The sequence below is a fragment of the Zosterops lateralis genome (genome assembly GCF_965231275.1).
Source record: "Zosterops lateralis genome assembly, chromosome: 26".
NCBI classification, from domain to species: domain Eukaryota; kingdom Metazoa; phylum Chordata; class Aves; order Passeriformes; family Zosteropidae; genus Zosterops; species Zosterops lateralis.
In genome coordinates this window covers 5,039,084-5,060,546 of record NC_139786.1, presented here as the reverse complement: position 1 = coordinate 5,060,546, position 21,463 = coordinate 5,039,084, and the positions used below count along the sequence as shown (strand labels likewise).

The 21,463-nt window shown below is 53.9% G+C and overlaps 2 protein-coding genes across 2 annotated transcripts; one reads left to right on the top strand and one right to left on the bottom strand.

Moving 5' to 3' along the window:
- Positions 1-292: 292 nt before the first annotated feature.
- On the bottom strand, positions 293-4,373 carry LOC310919379 (pleiotropic regulator 1-like; the record flags this gene model as incomplete). Its single annotated transcript, XM_083878718.1, has 2 exons — positions 4,327-4,373; positions 293-2,310 (listed from the first exon to the last, which is right to left on the bottom strand). The coding sequence occupies exon 2, from the start codon at positions 1,907-1,909 to the stop codon at positions 293-295; it is 1,617 nt and encodes a 538-aa protein (XP_083734844.1). The 5' UTR covers positions 1,910-2,310; positions 4,327-4,373.
- A 61-nt stretch (positions 4,374-4,434) lies between these two features.
- Positions 4,435-19,631, top strand: LOC310919209 (uncharacterized protein C6orf132). The gene is made up of 6 exons (XM_083878445.1): positions 4,435-4,627; positions 8,411-8,526; positions 12,377-12,452; positions 12,772-14,423; positions 14,670-15,895; positions 16,197-19,631. The coding sequence occupies exons 1-6, from the start codon at positions 4,477-4,479 to the stop codon at positions 16,285-16,287; spliced, it is 3,312 nt and encodes a 1,103-aa protein (XP_083734571.1). The 5' UTR covers positions 4,435-4,476; the 3' UTR covers positions 16,288-19,631.
- Positions 19,632-21,463: the final 1,832 nt, after the last annotated feature.

Genomic DNA, 21,463 nt, shown 5'->3' with positions numbered 1-21,463 from the left:
CTTGCCTGTTTTGTAGAGAGATACTGTGTCCTTTGTCTTCCCAGCAGATAATGCGTTCTTCCTTCCACCTGATTTCTGCTTTCGAGAGGTGCCAGGGAATTTTCTTTAAATGACACAGGTCAGACTCAGTAATTTCAGGCATCTTTTCAAACCTCTTTGAACAGATCTTGTGCCATAAACAGGTAGAGAAATTATAAAATAAAGGCTTATGAAATCATTATTGTTTTTGTAAAGAGAAATGAAATTTATTATAAATCATACTGAAATAGCAACAAATAGTGCGGATGTTCCACTAAAATTGCTTTCTCTTGTGAATTTTTTGTTCCCAGATGACAGGATGTGTTTCTTCATTCGCAGTATCATCTTCTTTGTATATCTTGATGGTTTTATCAGCTTCAGCTGTTAGCAGTCTGCTTCCTGACTGGTCAAAAGCACAAGCAAATATTCCTGAATCACTGTGCAAAGAACCTGGCTGTGCAGCTGCCCGTACCCTCTGGAAATTGTATCCAGTTCTCCAGTCCCAAAAGTGCATAGAACCATCCCAGGCTCCCGAGACCAGAACACCATCGGAATTTACAGCCAGTGTGTTTATAATAGCATTGTGACCAGAGAGGTTCTGAATGAAGCTTCCATCTGGGAATTTCCACTGCTTAATATTATCTGGAGAACCAGATGCAAATGTGTAGTATCTCGGATGTAGCACTACTGCTCTTGAAGATTTCTTGTGATTTGTTAAAGTAACACGAGTTTTTGCTGCCACCAAGTCCCAGAGCCGTATGGTGGAATCATGACTGCCTGTAATAATTTGTGGTTCTGCAGCTTGGCACTTCACAGCTGCTACTGAATCTGTGTGTCCAAGCAGTGTGTGCACACTGCCTTTTGTCCTTATATCCCAAACTCGTGCTGTGGAATCTCTGCCACATGTCACCAGCACATCGATTGTTGGATGCAAGTCTAAGCCATAGACAGCACTTAGATGACCATGGTAATGTCTGATAACCTTATTGTATTCAAGATCCCAGCATTTCACTTCTGTGCATTCTCCACAAGAAAAGAGGTATGGACTTCTTGCACTGACTATCACCCCTCGTACAGCACCGATGTGTCCCGTCAAAGACAATTTCAATTTGCCACTAGCAAGGTCCCAAATCTTGATGGTTCTGTCAGCAGAGCCAGTAGCAAACCACTGATTTCCTGGTTCCACTGCAACACATCTCACCCAGCCCACATGACCACTGATAACTCTGTGCAGTTTCCAAGGTGGATGCCACTGAGGTTTGGGCATGGTCAGAGCCTCCTTTGGCGTGAATGCAGAATTTCTGTATCCACCAGCTTCCCCCATAGGCACAGACATACCAGCAGGCTGGGAACGCTCAGATACTCCAGGGTGCCTGTAAATGTCCCCCACACCAGCAGCTGTCCAGTTTGCATCCATTTCCTGGGAAGCAGGAGGTGCTACAGCTGAGGACTGTACTGCAGATTCACTTGGCATCCTCCACTCCATACAATATGCTGTCCAAGGCACACCTGGTCCAGATGGGCATGGTTGTGTAGCAGTTATCAAATACTCAGCTGCTCGTCCTTGGTTTCCAGGATGCTGTTTGTGTCCATGGGGATCCCACGGTGTGCTGGGGCCTCCTTTTTCTCTCAAGTTCTCTTCGAGTGTGGCCATGTGCAGCACTGCTCCGTAGTCCGTGCGCAGCTTGACTGCCCTTTTCACCCTGTGGCTTTCTTCATCCAGTGGGATAGGCTTGGCATAGTCAGCTACAAACATATCACAGGTTCTCTTCACAGACCTGAGCACAAGTGTGTGCACAGAATGCTTCTGGACTTCCCCTGCCATGGTGCTGCCCATGTCCCTCTGCCACTGCTGCTGTGGAGCCGCTGCCATCACCTTCCCCACGTCCATCCTGCCGCTCTCCCCTCTTCCCAAGATTATCTGCTGCAGTTAATTTGAAGTACTTAACTGAGTCCTATAACCTTGAATTCTATCTGCAGCAGTTCTTCCAAGTTCAGAAATAATCAGCTGATGGAACGAAGGTGTTTCTCCTCTAGCAGACAAGGTCAGAATATCCCCTGTTGATCAGGGTGCTGGGAGCAGTCCAATGCAATGGTGGCTGCAGTCTTCCGTTGGTGCAGTGACCCTGTAGAAGGGAGCAGCTTTCCTCTGGGAATCCAGTGGAAACAGGCTGCTCTGCTGCTCCACAGCTCAGCTTTTATCCAGGTAGGAATGCTTGGCTCCTCCCCCTGGGCGGAGCATCTCACAATGGGATGAGCAAGCATTGATGGCCCATTAACAGGAGATATCGCCTGGAGGGAGGATAGTGCAAGAGATAAAGGAAACTGCCCCACTTGGTTTTAACAACTGGCCCATTAACAGACGATCCCCACCCCGGAGTTAGGAGGGAGGGGTCCTGGAAGAGATAAAGACATTGCTTCACATGGTTTGAACAGATGGTGATAGAATACATAATCCCAGTTACATCTTGCATTGCAGCCTAAGACAGTCAAAAATTACTCTTTTACATTGTAAGATATATTGTTGTTTTGTTTTAAGATATAAAATGACTCCAACTAAAACAGCTGCAATGAAGAACAGCTTCTGATATTTCCAATAAATGTGAGCTTTGTAAATAAGGAATTGCCTTTCAGGATGAAGTAAATGGAGTCTCAGCTGATTTATTCCAACAATCCAGTGACCCTGTGATCTGTGATTCTGAGATCTTGTGTTCCTGGGTTTTTTTGATTCTGTGATCCTGTGTTTCTGTGATTTTGAGTTTCTGTGGTTCTGAGACCATGTGTTTCTGTTATCCTGTGATTCTGTGATCCTGCTTTTCTGTGTTTCTGTTATCCTGTGTTTTCTGATCCTGTTATTCTGCGTTTCTCTGATTCTGTGTTTCTGTGATCGTGTGATCCTGTGACCCTGTGATTCTGTGACTCTGTATTTCTGTGATTCTGAACTGCTGGCAGTGACTAGAGCTCCTCTACCACAGCCTCGGCATTGAAGTTTAACATTTCCATTCTCCTTTCCCTTCCCCAGTTCCCGTCTATAATTCACTTTTTTTAAAGTGTTGCCCCATCATCTGTGCCACGATGAGACTCCCCTTTTGGAACATCATGACAGTGCTCACTTCTCATTCTTCACAGGGGATTTAATGTGTTGCTTTAATTTGTTCTTTAAAGCAATCAGGAAGATGCTTTTCACGAGAAAAGCATCATTTCAAAGTGATTAAATAAGTGATACTTAGCACTGATAACAAATCTCTATTGTTCTGACTCTCAAAACTCGGCAGAGATAGAAAGAGGTGTAAGATCTTAACCTGAAGCTGGAAGCCGTGTTTCAGAGTTAATGTTCTGACAACTATTTTGGGTTTAAAGTTCTCCAGATTTCCCCGCATTTATTAGTAGCCAACGTTACTCATTAACTCTCAATTTTCACTTGCATGGCCCAAAAAATCGTTACCAGTGCCTGAAATTTGCTTTTGTGCCTGAAAATAGAAATGCTTTGGGGTCAAGTCCCATCGCTCTCAAGGTTTTGCATGAAAAGCACCCAGACCCTGCAGGCACCCCGGTGCCACCGGCTGTTTTGGGGTGAAGGTGACGGGACAGATAAACACGGCAGGGAGGGAAAGAGCAAAGCTCTGCAGGGCCGGAGGAATGGCCGGAGCCCAGTCAGGGCTGGATATCAGGGAAAGGCTCCTCAGGAAGGGCGCGGCTGGGCACTGGAGAGGCTCTGCAGCCCCAGCGGCTCTCGGGCAGAGGGTCAGACACAGCTGGGGTTGGGGTGTCTGTGCAGCCCCAGCGGCGCTCGGACAGAGGGGTCAGACACAGCTGGGGTTGGGGTGTCTGTGCAGGGCCAGCAGTGCTCGGACAGAGGGGTCAGACAGGCAGGGTTTGGGGTGTCTGTGCAGGGCCAGCAGCGCTTGGACAGAGGGTCAGACACAGGCAGGTTTGGGGTGTCTGTGCAGCCCCAGCAGCGCTCGGACAGAGGGTCAGACACTGCTGGGGTTGGGGTGTCTGTGCAGGGCCAGCAGCGCTTGGACAGAGGGTCAGACACAGGCAGGTTTGGGGTGTCTGTGCAGCCCCAGCAGCGCTCGGACAGAGGGTCAGACACTGCTGGGGTTGGGGTGTCTGTGCAGCCCCAGCAGCGCTCGGACAGAGGGGTCAGACAGGCAGGGTTTGGGGTGTCTGTGCAGGGCCAGCAGCGCTCGGACAGAGGGTCAGACAGGCAGGGTTTGGGGTGTCTGTGCAGCCCCAGCAGCACCGGGACTGTCCCGCTGCGGTTCAGGCCGCTCGGGGGCTCTCCCAGCCGAGGGTTGCCCGTACCTGCGGTGATCCCGGAGCAGCAGCACCTGGCAGAGGGCGGGCCCGGGGGTGGGGTTGTCCCCGCCCCTCCGGGGCCGCTCGGTGCCGTCCCCCGCCGGTGCCGGGGGATGCCCGGCCCGGAGCGCGGCGGCAGCGCCCGGCTCGGCCACCATGAAGAAGCACCAGCCGCACTCGGTGCAGGGCACCTTCAGCCGCCTCTTCGGAAAGCGCCACTCCAGCCCCACCGCCACGTCCCTGTTCGCCACCAACCCGCCCTGGATCTTCACGCAGGAGGTGACCTCGGACAGCGCGGGTGGCACCGGTCAGTGACACCGCGGGCCGTGCGGGGCCGGCACCGGGCGGGCCCGGGGGGACAAGGCTGGGATGGGCTCGGGGGGCGCTCGGTGACACCGAGGGGACAAGGCTGGGATGGGCTCGGGGGTGGCACCGGGGGGACAAGGCTGGGATGGGCTCGGGGGGCGCTCGGTGACACCGGGATGCGGCGGCGCCGCTCCCAAAGCTGTGCCCCGAGCGGGTCCGCACCTCGGCCGCTCAGGGCAGGGTAAACTCTGCTAAAAGAGCCTGATGAGTGGCTGTGAATCTGTTTTATTGCTTCCCGTCGCGCTTTCCCACGCCATGTTTGATCCGCGCCTTCCCAGGTTGGAGTTATTTACTCCTAAACCTGTTTCTCGCAGGGCTGCGAGCGGGGAGGGAGCTGAGGGTTGCATATTCCTCGGGATTTATTTGTGTTTCTTTGTGGTTTTAATTGCAATACGGTGCCCTGGAGGCTCATGTAGGAGGGAGCCAAATTAATAGTAATGGAGCCAGGTAGATAGACGATAGCAGTTTGTGGACGAAGTTTGGTGGCTGGAAGAGCCCAACAAACTTCCAAGATTAACAAAATGGAAGTGCTGCCTGCTGAGCTGTGCAGGGTGAAGTATTGTCACTGAAAGCAACTGCGAGGTGGTTACACCCCAAAGGCCAAGCTGCTGAAACCAAGATAAAATGAGAATGTGACAGGGAGTTTCGTGCAACTCTGCAACCTAGAAGGAAAATTGCTGATTTCTAACTGTCGTAAATCTGAGGAGGATTCAAGCTTCTCTCTGATGTGGTTTGGATTAAAAACAAAAAAGAAAAGAAAAGAAGTTGCTGTGTCTGCTTATTACAAGCCTGATTTCCGTGGCTGCAGTTCTGCAGTGGCAGTACAGGAGCTTTCTGCTCAGGTGTGGGTCGGACTGCACGGGGAAAGAAAGCCGGGAATCCTGAAAGCCGAGCCTGAGGAGCAGCTGTTGGATCACTCCTTGGCATCCTCGTGGCATCTCTGCCCCGGATTTGGCTTGTGGAGGGTGCAGTGGCAGTGTGACACTGGCAGTGTGTGACACCGGCAGTGTGACACCAGCAGTGTGGCAGTGGCACCGTGACACGGCAGTGTGACACCAGCAGTGTGTGACACCAGCAGTGTGTGACACCAGCAGTGTGTGACACCAGCAGTGTGACACAGCAGTGTGTGACACCAGCAGTGTGTGACACCAGCAGTGTGACACAGCAGAGGGGTCGCCTTCACAGCGGTGTGTGGGGCAGGTGAGGAGGGGACAGCAGCTCCGGGGACAGCAGCTCCGGGGACAGCAGCTCCAGGGACAGCTCTGTTGTACACAGCACGGTCCTGGCCCGGTTTCTGGGACGTTTCCTGCAGAGCTCCGTGCCAGGAGGAGTCCACTGCCGATCCCCACCTTGGTTTCTCACACAGAGTAAACACAAGTTAAGCAATGTGGAATTGGGTGTAGGTTTGCATGTCCCTGACTCAGAGATTCCTGAATATAGTGACTGATGCCACCTCCTCCTCCTCCTGGGAGCTGTGGATACCCCGGCTCAAACCTGCTGCACCTCCTCCAGGTGATGCAACCCCCGGGGAGGAAGACGTTCCATTACATGCGTGGCAAATTGTTTATTTAATTTCCCATGGCTGAGCAAACACAAATGTCTCCAGGACAGGCTGAATGTCAAAAAGTGGCCGAAGCAAGGCCAGTGCTTTGAGCCAGCTGCTTCCCACAGCTTCCAAGGGTGCATTTCCTGATCCCTCCTTCCAGGAAACGAGGCTGGCAGAGCTCAGGTCTTGCTGGTGATGGGCTCCCAGCAGGCAAGTCCTGTTTATCTAGCAAAGAAAACACAACTACAAGCACTTCATTTTCCTTTAATTAAAGCATTCAGGGTAGCAATGCTTAGTAATCTAGGATCAAAGTCCTTGTGATCTTTAATCCAGTTTCTCGCTGGGTTTACCTAGTGACTTGTTAAATATAAAACTCACGTTTCAAGTCTCAGAACTACTCTGTCGCTGCTCATGCTGAGTCCAAACTCTCCTGTTGTCTTGGCCTTAATTCCTGCTCTTTACTCACTGAATGCAGGGTCACCCACAAAATTAATCATCAGAGAATCACAGAGTGGTTTGGGTGGAAAGGGACCTTAAAACTCATCTCATTCCACTCCCTGTCATGGGCAGGGACACCTTCCACTGGGTCAGGCTGCTCCAAGTCCCATCCAGCCTGGCCTTGAAAACTTCCGGGCAATTTGCTGGCACCTCTGTCCTCCCTGGGACTCCAGCAGCTCCTCCTGAGTGCTTGGGCCCCTCCCAGGCAAGGAAGTGGTAAAGTCTTGGTAGGACCAGGCTGGCTGAAGCACAGGCTGATTGGTGATTTGAAAGCTGGAGAAAATGTCCTTTGTGTAAAGAATCACCTGTAGTGATCCTTTATAGCAGATTAAAGAACGTATACTGGAAGTTAGAATGTATTCCAAGTAGTATTTTAGAATATATGAGATGTAGTGGGAGAAGTTTGGTGTGAGGGAGGGGAAGCTGTGATTGCCTGGAATCAGGCAATGGTGATATCAATATCAATCAGTGGTAGCAGGGCAGATACTCCTGGAGCTACCCTGGGGTAACCTGGGAGTAGTGGGTGGGAGAAGGGAAAAGCTGACGTGCTTCTGGACTCTGTGGTGTGTTTGAAGGTCGTGTGGAATTCATCTGCCTCCAGCCCCTCAGCAGAGGCTGTGCTGCCTCATGCCCAGCCCCTGGTGTGGTCAGGTTCTTCATTCCAGATGTTCATGGAAGTGCTTTCCTTCTGTGGGATGCACACAGAGGCATTTGCCCTCCTCCTTTTTCACCAGACTTGGTGTACGGCTGTTTCCTTGGGAGCTTCCTCCTGATTTCTGCCCATCCTTCTTCTTCTCCTCCCTTCCTTACTATCAAAGTCTGTTGTTGTGAACACTCCTGCAGCTTTCCCTTCAATCACAGCCATTTTGTTGCTTCCCCCTCCTTCCTCAAACTCTCAGATTTTCTTTAATGTCGGTCTCCTTGGCTACAAGTTATTTGTGTATCTCCTTCCAGCCAAGGTGGGGTTTACGTGCTTCAGTATTTCTGCTTGTTAATTCATGCTGCTAATCAGACACAAAGAACGTAATTAAATTAATTTTATGAGCTTTATTCACTGTCAGAAATAAACTAGCCCAAGAGGTGTGGCTCAAGGTGAAAGCACAAGGCTGGGAACCAGGAATTCTTGATGGCTTCTCCTGCCTGTCACACCAGGCTCTGTGACTTCCTGCCCTGCTGTCTCCCTCCCTCCACGGCAGTATTTGGTGGGTAGTCACCTAAAGCAGGCTGGAGTGTGGAAGTGTTATGAAGCACCAGGAATTACCTCTGTGGGATGTCAGTGCTCTGCCCACAGAGTGCTTGGCAGGGCAGAAGCTGTCCCTCCTCCTGGTCAGTTCTGCTGCTGCCTCCCCCTCAATTCCAGCTGCTCAGATCAGCCAGGATTGCATCCTGTTCCTTCTGAGCTGCTTCAGTTCCATCCTCTGGAGCTCAGGGAAGGCTCTCCGTGCTCTGCAGGTGTGTGACAGTGTTGTGAGTGCCTGTCCTGCACACAGGGGACCCTTCTCTCCCTGTCTTCCACTCACCTCCAGGACACCCAGGTTTCCCTCAGGATCTGCTGGGCTTTGCCCACTCCTGGGGTGCAGCAAATTCTCCACAGGTCTCTTTAAACTCCCACGATGTTCAGTGTTGTTTTCACCAGTGCCCAAGGTCAGTGCTGCTGCTAACAGTGTTCTCTCCCTGCAGGTGATGTGATCGAGGTGTATTACGGTGACAATCGCTTTGGGACAGTGACAGACTCTGGCACAGCCACACTCAAACCCCGTCCGAGGGTCCGGCCGCTGCTGACGTTCCTGCCCCTGGTGAGTGCCCGAGTCACTGCTGGGCTGGAACTGGGCCCCAGAGCCAGCCAGGCTGGCTGCTGCTCTCAGCCCCCACCCAAGGGAGACAGAAATGAACAGCAAAACCACTCTGTAATGACTCTGGGTACGAGGCATTAGGAGGTGATCTGAGTTTGGGGCTGGTGTGGGGCACAGATGAGGCACTTGGGGGAGAGGCGTGAGCACTGTCAGACTTGTATTTTCAATTAAAAATAACTGCTGAGCACAGAGATGGTAGATCAGGCTTGCACTGCAGTTTATCTCACCACTGCTGGCAGGATCTGTCCCAGCATCAGGTGTGTTGCTGGAGCCAGCAGTGCTGAAGCTGCTGCAGCAGAGGAATGAGGTGATGCTGTGGGTGTGCAGGGGATGATTCTTTTCAATCTCTGTATGAAAAAAACATTCCTCACAGAGCTACCAGTGCTGCAGCAGCAGCTGGGAGCAGGGCCTGGAGCAGCAAGGGCCAAAACAGCCAGAGCAGAGGGCCTGGAGGTGGCTGTAACTCCCAAAGCCATGTTTGCTTGTGGCTGGCTTTGAGGAACCCTGTGCAGCACTTCCCAGAGGTCTCATTCCCTGAAGAGCACAGTGAGGCTCAGGATTCACAGAATCCCAGGGTCTGGGTTGGAGGGGACCTTAAAGCTCATCTTATTCCACCCCCTTCCACTAAAGCAGGGTGCTCAGAGAGGCTCTGGAGATGTCGGTGGTTAAATTGAAGTGACACCCGCAGGTCACCAAATCAGTGAAGACAATAAAATGCTTAAATCCTTTGGTCTTGACAAGGAGGTGATCTCTGCTAATGGAAGTGTGTGTGGTACAGGGATTAACAGCAGGAATGTCCCCGGGACAGATCCTAAGGGCTGTCACCCAAGCCCTGGTGCTGCTGCTGCCCAAAGAGGCACAGCTCGCCCTGGGGCTCTTTTTCCTTTGTGAGGTTCCCTCACAAACCTGGGCCTCTCTGACAGTAACAGCTTTCACTAATGCAGTTAGTTGGAAAAGGCAGCATTCTGAAGGATCGCTCTGTGTTGGATGTTTGCACTCTTTTGGTGAGGTTTGATCATGATTTGATCTGGCACAGACTCTTCTGCTGCCACGCACATACCTGCACCAGGTACACACCTGCACGGGGCTGTTCTGCAGCTCCTGCCTTAACCCTTTCCCCCCACCCAGAGGGAGCAGCTCGCAGTGAGTCAGGAGGATGCACACGCCCTGCCCCGCAGCTCCTGTGCCTCTGCACCTGGCAGCTCTTCCCACAGGAGCAGCTTCCTTCCCCCGGCCCGCCCGGCCCTGGGCTGCCCCACAGCAATCACAGCAATCACTGTGAGAGGGGTCCCCCCACGGCCCCCTGCCCACTGCAGGTGCAGGGAGAGCTTTGGCATCCTGGGGAAATAAATTCCTTCAGCAAACCACCACACTGCCCCAGCTCACAAACTGGGAGTTTGGGAGCAGAGCTTCATATTCAGAGAAATCCTTGGCCTCTCTGAGACCCCAGGGTGCTCAGCAGTTGTATTTTGGGGTGGCTTTTATAATGGGCAGCCTCAAACCTTGGCCATTTCCTGGGTGGGCTCCTGAAAGCCCAGGGAGGACCATGGGGACAGGCAGGCTCCCTTCACTGGGGACATCTGACTGTTCAGGGATGAAAAGTGATTCCTGGTGGTTACAGTGAAAGCTTCCCCCCACGGGATCCTCAGCAGGCACAAATGTGATTCAGGTACCACAAACTGGAAATGCAGGTTCCTGGCACAGCACCCAGAGCCTGCTCTGAATCAGCTGGAGGTTTTCTGGGCTGGCCACACCCCGAGCAAACACCAGGAACGATCTTCCCAACCATCTCTGCAGACTGGCAGCGTGCTGGGGATGCTTTCCATTTCAGAAGCCAGCCCATGACGTGGGGACGGGTGGTTTTTGGGAGATGCTGAGCATTAGCAACCACCGCAGAAGATTTGGTGATGAACAGGCTTGCCCAGTTTGAAATGACACATCCAAAATTGCTGCTCCTTTATGAAGTGCAGACTGTGTCCTCCAGCTTTGCATAGCTCTTCTGACTGCCAGTCCCTTTCCCTCCCCTCCAAACAGGTGATGCATATGCTGCTATTGGAGCTCAGACATCTCAGTTTCCTTGGGAGCGAGCAGGTCCCCTGGGGTGCTCCGGAAACCAGCAGCAATGGATTTCCATAGCAAATGGGAACTGCCGAGGTTCTTTCTTTGTGGTTTTGGTATCTAAATTGTTCTGGACAATTGAACTATCAGCTCTTGAAGTGCCTCTCTTGGCCTTTGTCTTCCCTCTGGCTCTCAGATGAAGTTCAGGATCTGCCCTCATGCCTTGGCAGCCTTTGGTTTCTCCATCAGCACGGAGCTGTCTGCTCCTTGTGCACTCCCAGGGCTCTGGGTTCCCTCACTCCTGGGTCACCAGTAACCAGCTCATTCTCTTGTGGTTCTAGGGGATCTTTGGTCATCTGCAGGGTGATGGATGCAGCAAGTGAAATATGTGTATTTCCATATTATTTTGGCCAAAGAATTCCAGGGCTCTTCCACAGGAGCCCAGGTGCTGCTGTTGAATCAGCCCCGCCCCAGCAGCTCCTGAGCTCCCCAGACAGGGCCGTGTGTAACTGTAATGTTCTGTCTGAGCCTGGATGGGGCTGCATGAACAAATCCAACTGACCTCTGATCCAGGAGACTTTGGAATTCCGTAGCAATCTGATGTAGAAATGGTGATAACGGCAGTTAAAGGCAAAGGGCAGGGGCTCAATCATTATCCAGGCTTTTGTGCGCAGGAAATGGCTCGGGGAGAGGCGCAGGCTGATGGCAGGATAACATTTCCTTTGTCAAGGGCTGTTAACAGCGCAAACGGCTGCCTGGGCTGAGCAGGAATGCAGCAGGGTGGATGTGGAGCCTGGGAATGGACGGTGTGTCCCTGGCCGCTGCCCATGTCGTGTCGCTCGTTGGATGCTCCCTCAGAGCTTTGTATCTCTGTGACATTGAGGCACCCCAGGCTGCCCCCAGACCCTGCCACCCTCGCGGCTGGTGTGTGACAGCCCGGCCGTGCTGGTCCCCCCTGGCCGTGCCCGGCTCAGCAGCGGCTGTGCCCTGCACATGGGTGCCCAGGTGTGTCCCTGAGCCACCCCAGCCCCCGGGAGCCACCCCAGCCTGAGTCACAGGGACAGCAGAGGCTTTGTGCTGCTGGCAGAGCCCCGGCCAGCGCTCCAGGTGAGTCAGCCTGCCCCAATGTCTCACGCTGGGTGGCTGTAATTACCTGCAGTGCCTTCCCTTCAGGCGTCCTCCCAGATGTGTAGGCTGCTAAATTGCTGGTCCTGTACCAGCTGAAGGCACTGCTGAGTTCTCAGCATGAGCGTGAAGGGAGTAATTGTGAGTGGAACACAAACCACACAGGGAGCAGTTTTCCCCAGAGTGCTCAGATATGCCGGTGCCAGTTTCCCAAAAAGCTGGAGGTCTGTCTGTGACCTCAGTGCGGTGCGTACGTGACTGTGGCAGTGCTGGCTGCAGGAAAACACCCACCAAACCCAGGGGAGCTGCTCAGTCCACTGGTACATGAACGATGAGGAACCAGTGAGCCCTGAGGGGAATGTGAATTAGCTGAACTCCTCTCCAGCTCTCGTGGGAATTGTGTTCATGGCCTGGGCAGCCTTGATCACTTCAGTCATCCCCTCAAACCCTGTTACCCTGTCAACAGCAGCTTCCAGAGAGACCTCCATATCAGGGACACTGCCCTGGATCCCATCAGGGCTTGTGTGGACAAATTACCAGCTGCTTGTCAGTCCTTTGCTCTGATCCCTGGGTGTAAGACTGACAGCTCTTGTTTTCTCAACCCTTGCAGAACGCCCAAGAATCCCATGGGGTGGCTGTGCCAACGCCGTCGGTGCCAAAAGACTTTGAGGAAAAGGCAGCTCCTGGTAAGAGATGTTCTCTGTGGAGCCCTGGCCAGCACAAAGTGCTCAGCAAGCCCTCAGGGCAGGAAATGTGTGTGTGTGTACCGAGCTCTGGAGCAGACAGTCTGCTCATATATTTTCATGCTAAAATAGAGCCTGCTATTAATTAGATTTTGAAGTCATTGAAAATTAATTAATTCCTAAGGGGTGAGGCAGAGTGGCTATTACAGCTCAGGAAGTTTTAGACAAGCCTGGCAAGGGGCTGGCTCCCTGTGCAGGCCACTGGCACAGGCCAGCACTGATGGAGGGGGGCTCACAGGCTGTGCTCTCGCTGCTCTTGCAGGCTCTGGCTCCCAGCTCAATGGCAATTATCGGATGTACAGCTCGGTGGGGGACCTGCGCCCACAGGCCCTCGATGGCGATGACCTGGATGAAGACATCCCCCCACCGCCATCGGTACCCCCACCACCCCCTCCGGCAGCTCCTGTGCCACCCCCTCTGGCCTCACCAGTCCCTCCACCCCCTGAAATGCTGCCACCACCGCCGCCCCCACCGCCACCTGAGATGGTGCCACCACCACCGCCACCCGAGGCAGTGTCACTGTCACCACCCGAGGTGGTGCCACCACCTCCAGCCATGGCAGCCCCGCCGCCTCCCGCCTCTGCCCTGTCCCCGCCCGGCACTCCGGCTCCTCCAGACTTCATCCCACCAGCCCCGCCAGGCACCCGGGACCCCGCGCCCTTCGCCCCCGGCATCTCCAAGTGGAAATCTGAGACGGTGCTGAACACGAGGCAGGCGGATGCCGAGGGGCCGCTCTGCCCTGCCGAGGCCGGGGTGCCTGCAGCCCCCAGCCCCAAGGAGAGCCTGCAGCCCAAGCCTGAGCCCCACCTCACCTTCCCCAGGTCGTTCAAGGTGCCGCCGCCGGCCCCTGCGCGCACCTCGTCCATCCCAGTGCAGGAAGGACAGCCCAGCCGGCAGGAGCCTGTCCCCAGGCAGCCCCACGCCCGGCCACCGCTCCCACCCTGCTTCACCATCAGACCCGCGGCCAAGGCGCGGCTGGGAGAAACCGAGCAGAGAAATTCCGGGCTCAGACAGGGCGATGGGAAGCCGGCTGGACCCCCTGCACTGAGCCCCAAGCCGGGCCCAGGCCTCAGCCAAGGGGCAAATCCTGCTGGCCGCTGGTCCCCACTGCCAGGCTCCGAGGGGGAGAAGATTCCCCAGCTGAAAACAGCCGGGAGAGACTCCCCTCCAAAATCTGAACCTCTCACTGCGAACGACCTGGACCTCCCTCCTCCGGACTACCCGACCCCCGAGGATGACTGGAAGGATGCCAACAACCTGAACAAGCTGCGGGACGAGCTGTCGGCGCTGCTGCGCTCCCCACGCCGGGAGGAGAGGCCGCTGGAGAGGCCGGGTGCTCCCCAGCCCATGGACAGCACTCCCAGCCGTGCTGGCAGCCATGAGCCGAGGCTCAGCGAGCCCCAACTCACCAGGAAGGACATGGGGTTATCCAAGGGAGGGGAGAGTGGAAAGAAAGAGGTGCCCAGCAGCCCCCGCAGCAGCAATGGGGGCTCTCCCAGCATTGCAGTCACCGCCCCGGAGAGCAGCCCTGGCACGCAGCCCCGCAGTGTGATGACCATCAGGAATGAGCTGGAGGCTGTGCTGTCCCTGAAGAAAGAGGGGAAACCTGCCCCGGGGCTCAGCAGCCAGAAGCAGGGTGTGGAGAATGGCATCAGCACCCCACAGGTGAGGAAGAGCCTCCCTGACACGAATGACTCGGTGGTGCCAAAACCGGTGCCCAGCCCGCTCCCAGCCCCGGTGGCAGCTGTGGAGAAGGCTGAGACAGATCACAAGGATCATCCTGCTGCTGCTGCTGGAAAGGTCACTGAGGATGTCAGCCCTGCTCCTGGGTCCCTCAACAGCAGCGTGAGTCCCCCAGACCCACCTCAGGGCCCGGCAGAGGAGCCCCCTGCTGCCACCCCCTCCTCACCGGCTGTGTCCCCCGCACAGAGCCCGGCCCCACAGCCCGGCCCGGCCCCACAGCTCAGCCCGGCCCCACAGCCCGGCCTGGCCCCACAGCCCGGCCCGGCCCCACAGCCCGGCCCGGCCCCACAGCCCGGCCCGGCCCCACAGCCCGGCTCGGCCCCACAGCTCAGCCCAGCACCACAGCCCAGCCCGGCCCCACAGCCCGGCCCGGCCCCACAGCCCGGCCCGGCCCCACAGCTCAGCTCGGCCCCACAGCCCGGCCCGGCCCCACAGCCCGGCCCGGCCCCACAGCCCGGCCCGGCCGTCTTCCAGTACAAAGTGCACCGGGCTGGGGCGGGCTCGGCCGAGCCTCCCTGTGCCCCAGGCTCGGCTGAACCCCCCTGCCCCAGGAGCTCGGCCAGGAGCCCCCCGGACACGTCGGGAGCGGGGCAGGAGGAGGAGGAGGTTCTGATCCACCCTGTGACGGGGGAGCGTGTGGAGCGGGGCTCGCCCATGGCGCTGCTGCTGGCGGCCCGGCAGCGCGCACAGCGGGGCCGCCAGGCCGCGGACGGGGCGGCCGCACTGAGGGCGAAGCCGCCCCTGAAACTCAGCAGCGCCTCGTCGGACACCACGTGTACCAGCTTCATCCGCCACGAGTCCAAGCCCTGCTCCTTCACCGTGGTGCCTCGGCCGGCTGCGGCCAGCGCGGCGGGGCCCGGCTGGAACAAGCCGCCCTCCTTCTCCAGCTCCTCGGAGCAGGGCCGGGCCCTGCGGGCGGCGGGCGAGGCGCAGCCCCCCGGGCCCCGGCGGGCCGCGGCCTCCAGCCTGCTCCGGGGCCTGCTGGACTCGGGGCAGCCCTGCCCGGCCCGCCTCGGAGGGCCCAGGGAGGAGGAGAACGGGGACACGGCGCTGGACTTCGGGATTATCCCCCCACCCCCCGAATTCAGCAACGATGTGGACACGGGGCCCCTCCCCAGTCGGGAGGAGAGCCGCAAATGCCCCAGTGTCCCTGACAGCAGCCGGGGCTCGGGGGAGCCGCGATACTTCAGGTGGTCTGGCTACAGCCGCAGCTACGGGGGCGGCCAGGAGCCAGCAGCTCCTCTGCCCTTGGAGAAAAGCTGGAGGAACGGCGACTTCACACCGCAGTACTCGGATTACGGCAGCTCCACGAGTTTCCCCAGCCACGGCCCCACCCCACGCCCGCTGATCAAGAAGCGCCTGTACATGTCCGAGCCCGACAGCTCCTACCCCCGGGCCGCCGCAGCCCCCCGGGCCTCGGGCACCCTGTCCTCCTACGGCCCCGGGGGGTTCAGCTCCACGGCCGGGGAGGGCTCTCGCCGCCTGGGCTCTGCCCACAGGAACGGCCCCTCGGGTGCCCAGGGCCGGCGGCCGTCCACGGACGCTGCTGGGAAGCCCCTGGCCTACGGCGGCGCCGGGGCTGAGAGCAAGTACAAGGGGCAGAACGGGGACTTCTCTCCGGCCAGCGTGCTGACAGCCAGCAGGTACGTGCCCCACTGAGCCCACCCCGCCCTGCCCTCGGTGTCCCTTGGCCCCAGAGCAGCACTGGGGCTGCAGAGGAGTCGCTGCCCCTTGGCTCCTGCTCGCTCCTGGCTCCTGCTGCTGCCACAGTCCGAGGGCAGTGACTGTTCCCTGGCTCCTCCCTGGTGCCGGCTGTGACCTCAGTGCCCATCTCCCTCCCCTCCCCACCTCCCTGAGTGGAGACAGGAAGCGATAAAACACATCATTGCCGTACTGACTGAATGCCAAGGGCTTTCAGTGACTTGCCCTCTGTTCTCCCTGCAGGCCTGCACACTACGGGGGACCCTCCAACACCTTCACAGTCAGGCCTGGGACGCGCCAGCCCATCTCCTACGCCTACCAGAGCCACCGGTAGCCGGGCCTTGGGGCTGCCCCGCCGGGGTCCCGCTGGGAAGGGGCAGGAAGGTGCCTGGGTCGGTCCTTTCCTTCTCCACAGGCACCAGGGATGGTCCCAACCCAGCCTGAAAGTGCACTTGCTTCAAACTGCTGACATAGAAGGTGGGGAATGAGCCTGAGACTTGGACTTTTCTCAAAAGACTGTCATGGAGAGTAGTTACTGCAGAGGCCACTGCCTTGTTACATGAGCAAACGTGGTTTCCCTTTTTCCCATTTTCCCTCCTGGATTATTTTCAGAATTGCAGCCTGTTAGGCCATCTAGGAAAGTCAAAGAGCATCCTCAGCTCTCTCTAAAGAGCATCACCACTGGAAAGATTGATTTCAGTTTGTTTTTTAATTGGTTTAACTCTAGCATGTTTGGGAGCAGAGAGAAACCAAGTGAGAGATGTGCACAATGGAAGCAAAGCAGTGTATAACTAAATGCCAGGGATTAAAATAAGAATGTGAGGCCAGTGGGATAGGAGGAGAGTTTAGGATGCCTAGATCCTGACCCTTTCTGTCCTTCAAGAGTTTGGAGCAAATTAATTCTGCCTTAAACCCAGTCAGTGCCTGTCCTGCTGAGCTGGGCTCTGACCCTTCTCCAGGAGCAGCTTCGGGAGCAGGGGCCTTGCTTTGCTGTGCCTTTTGGTCACTGTAAATGATTCTGTTGGTAATTATTCCTCGTGGAAGGAGGCTGTGAGGCCTGGCTGGATGGCTGTAAAGCACTTTGGGGATGTAGGACATGGAGCAATCCTTTTCCTTGGGCTGGTGGGTGCCAGCGACTCGCCCAGGTGCTGCTGGTGCTCTCCCCGAGGGGTCTCTTGCCACTTCACACCCATGTGAGCCCCAAAGTGTCCTTATTAACTGTTCTGCTGAGACTTGGCTTCCATGAGTGTGACCTGGGGACCCAGAAGCTGAATTTCAGCGTGTATTTATGCTGGTGGGGTGTCTGCAGGGACACCCCAGAGGGAGCTGGCTCCCATTGTTCCCCTCAGTGCTGTTCCAGGTGCTGGATGTGCAGACCTGCCCCTGCTTCCTGCTGGTGGTGGGAGCTGTGAGTAGCCTCAAAGAGCTTCCAGAATGAGCAGTGGGGCCTCACGACAGCTGACCTGAGTTGTGAATAGCCAACCTCCTGAAACTAGAAACAGAATCTTCCTCCTAAGTAAATCTGCTGAAAATCACTGTAAGATAACTGTAAAAAACGTGTAGAGAATATTTTCCTAATCACTGACAAACTAAAAGCACTTTGAGACATGAGTCTGTTTTTGTGGAAAGCACTTTCTATTTTCAATGCTAAAAATACCACTGGTTCCACTCCGGCTTACTCTGCCTGGCACACGCCTGGATGTGTCCTGCAAGCAGATCTTGCTCTACAATTCAGCTCAAAATCAGGGATAAACTTCCATTCACAGTGGAATTCTCAAAAGTTATCTTGATATTCGAGTCATGCCATTGACATTCTCTGTTTTGTATTATTTCCAGCTTTACCTAATAATTTAACAGCCCTTTCAGACATTGCAGCAGCTTTAAAGTATTCTGAACTTTACTTTGCTGTGAATAAAATGAAAATGCAAATACAATAATCAGCCTAATAACTAATTCAAAGGGCATTTTTATGCCAGTAAGTCGCAGTGACTTGGAAGATTTCCATTGCTCACCCCAGCCAATATTGAAATAATAGGCTTTAAATATCTGTGTGGGTTTTTAAAAAAAAAAAAAAAAAAAAGTAGGGAGAAAAGTTATGGAGTAACTATAAGGACATTTAAGTGTGGAATACCACCTGCCCCAAAACATGGAATTTTCTCCATGCAAGGAGCATCCTGAGCATTCTCATCCATGTGTAGAAGTAAATCTGTGATCCTCCTTGAGGGGCTTCAGGGTCATGTTTTGGTATTGGATGAAGTTTCACTAGTTTAACTTGAAAGGAAACAAAGAAGTCTCTTTGATAACATTGCAGCCTAATGCTTTTTTTTTTCTTCCTGATACTGTTTTGGGTTTTTTTCAAAATAATAAGCTATAATTGCGAATGAGCTCTCAAAAACAGTTTTAAGGCTGGTTGGACAGTTTTAGCTTTTGATACTGACTTTGCTCAGAAGTGGGGAGGGCAGGGGGTATGTGTGCAATTTTCCACCTCAAGAATTTTTCCAAATTGGAATCTCCCCAACACAAGTGGGTTTTTTTCTTTCTTCTTAGAGAAAAAAAGTGACACTCCAATGTTGGCACCTGCTTTAAATGTCACATTTACTACTTCACCCAGACCCACAATTCAGGTGTAGTTGAAATATGATCTTCGACACCATGGAGTGTCCCATTTCTAGCAGACATAGTTGTTTTAATTTAGTATTATAAGAATGATAATGTAAGTCAGCTTTATAAAATAGCCATTCTTCATTCAAGAACACCATCCTGGGACTGCACAGGGGCCTGAGCTCTCACTAAATCAGATTGGACTCTGCTCCCAGTTGTAGGACTGGTTAGCATGCGGGTTTTCAGCAGTGGAACACTTCTATTCTTCAGACACTTTGCACTACCCCTGCTTCTTTTGAATGCATTCAGCAAATTCTGGTATTTCAGTAACAGCTCACCATTGATTCTGGGGCCGTTGTGACAAAGGAACCACTGTCAGAGCTGTTGGCAGCCAAAGCACTTGGGGACAGGGTGAGATCTGTCACGAGTGAGGACTGCAGGGGTGGAGAGGAGCCCCCTCCCTGTTCCTGGGGCAGGTAACTCTGCCAGGTACATGGATAAACTGTCCTCAGGTTCCTGGTCCTGCTCCTCCCAGCTCCTTCACTATACAAGTTTAGCAAGAGTAAGAAGAAACAAAATGAGGGGTGTTAATGGAGCAAAGCACCGGGCCTCAGCCCAGTGCTGAGAGCAGTCCTGGAGCCTGAGTCTGGAATTATTCTCACTTCACCCTCTCTGATGCAGTGTGGTAATTCAAGTCGTGATACAACTTAAATTATCCCCTGCAGCTGCCTCTTCCTCACAAGTTCCTGCTTGGGAAGTGTAACAGAGCTTTAGCTGTAAAGTATTGAACAAAGTCTCTTATTTATGAGTGCCATTGAACGTCAACCTTCTTGCATTAAACATTTCTGGATGTTTTATTACATGTGTGGTCTGACTTTTTTTGTTTGTTTGTTTGTTTGTTTGTTTTGTTTTTGGTTTTGTTTGTTGTTGTTGTTGTTGCTTACGTGGTCTGTCTGCTGCAGGATTGAGAATTTTGCACGTCCTTGAAAGGATGGGGAAATGAATTTCATTTCAGTTTACCCAGGGCTTGGTCCAATTTCTCTGAGCACTCAATCAAAGCCTGTGGCCATTTCAGTGTTTTAGAAGCCCAATGAAGGTATGAAGGGGCAGCTGAGCCCCAGCAGCTCTGTCACTCACACCCAGCTGGTTGGGCAGGATGGCAGAGGAGCTGGAGCAGCTTCTATAAATAGTCCTTGGGCTGGAGCTGTTCATTAGGGGCGAAACTCTCATACCTGTTACAAGTCCCAACTCGAATGCTGTGCCCAAAACTGCAAGCACAGTGTGAGCAATGCAAGCAGCAACATAAAAGGCTTGTCTGCAGAGCAGCTGCTTTGCTCCACTCAGAATTAAACTGATTTGCATTCTCACCTCCTTCATCCAACTCTGGCTACAGAAGCAGCTCTGGGTGAGGAAGGAGTGCAATGTGTGCCTTGAAGCTTTTACTGGATCCACAGTAGATGTCCCTAAGTGTCCCCAAACCTGAATGGTGTGTGGTGCAGGGACAGCTGAGCAAGCCACAGACCCCAGAGAACTCTCTCCATCCCTTGGCAGGACCTGCAGAGCCAGCAAGGATTGATGTGGGATTGCTGGTGTTGCTGCCCACGTGTCCCTGGGACTTCACTGCAGCCTTGCCCACACTCGTACAACTCTGAGGCAAGCTGCACCCCAGCAGTGACTCCTGAACTGCTGCTCTTCTGTGCTCCTCTTCTGAGAGTGAAAATCCCCAAGTGCAGTGCTGGAAACCCCAAAAGCAGATACTCCTTAAGGCAACGTGCAGAGCTGGGGCAGCACCGCCTTGCCCTTGTCAAAGGCAGCTGCTGCCATCCTGTGGCACCAAAAACACCTGCCAGAAGCTGAAGCATTGAGGGTTGTTTAGTCTTTAATTGTAAAAAAAGTGTTAATACATCACCAATGACCTCTCTCCCTACAGGCTTCACCATCCACCGTTAGTCTTTTGCCATGGACTCTTGTATTTTGCTCAGGTGTGGCAATATGAGGAACCTACTGTGGTTTAAGGTCTGACATTTGAACTTCTCTTTTTAGCTGTGCACGATGGAACCCCAAGTTCAGAGTTTTGGAAAGAAAAGCTTCGTGAAAAGCCGCAGGACCCAGAGCCTGCCTTGCACCGGTGCTGAAGAACTGCAGTACCCTGGCATTGAACAGGAATACGGTGAACATTTATTTAAGAACAGTTTTAATATCAGGGACTGAAATCACAACTTGAACTGTGTGGATATCTCAGCTGGCTCTTGAGTGCTACAGAAGTGGCCCAGTGAAACTTAAACCCAGTTACAAATGAAAACCATCTTCCAAGACAACTTTTTCAGAACCAGCACAAGACCTGTTTCAGTACAGCATCACAGGTCCCTAACAGGGAACTTTGTGGTTCAAGGGATATTTCTGAGGAAATGTGTCAGTTTTTATAACCATTTACCATTTCTGGTCATACACTGCTCTAGAACAGGAAGTTGCTGTGAACACCTGTACGACACTGGAATTTAAAAAGCAGCAAGTGAGGTTTACAAAGGGTATGAGAAAAGTACAGAGCCTGGGAAAGCCTAGCCTGCCTAAAAATTAACTGTGGGCTTTGCACAACTAAACCTATGTGTATGCAGAGATAGAAACTGGAAGCAGTGTACATTTAAGTGCTGCTATCATGCTAAAGAACCGGGGGTAACATTCATTTCAATGGTATTTTTGTTTCATCAATCAGGACTGGCTTAATTCTGCCTAGGAATTAAGGCCAGACCAAGCCATACCTAGAGCAGCAGCAATGCATGCACAGCAGTGACTCTGTCCACGTTCCAGGTAAACATGTTCCAGGGAAACAGCTCAGTTAGAAATGTATGTGGTATTTGACAAAAACACCTCTACAGGTTCTATGGAGCCTGGTTTGGGGGGTAGGGGAA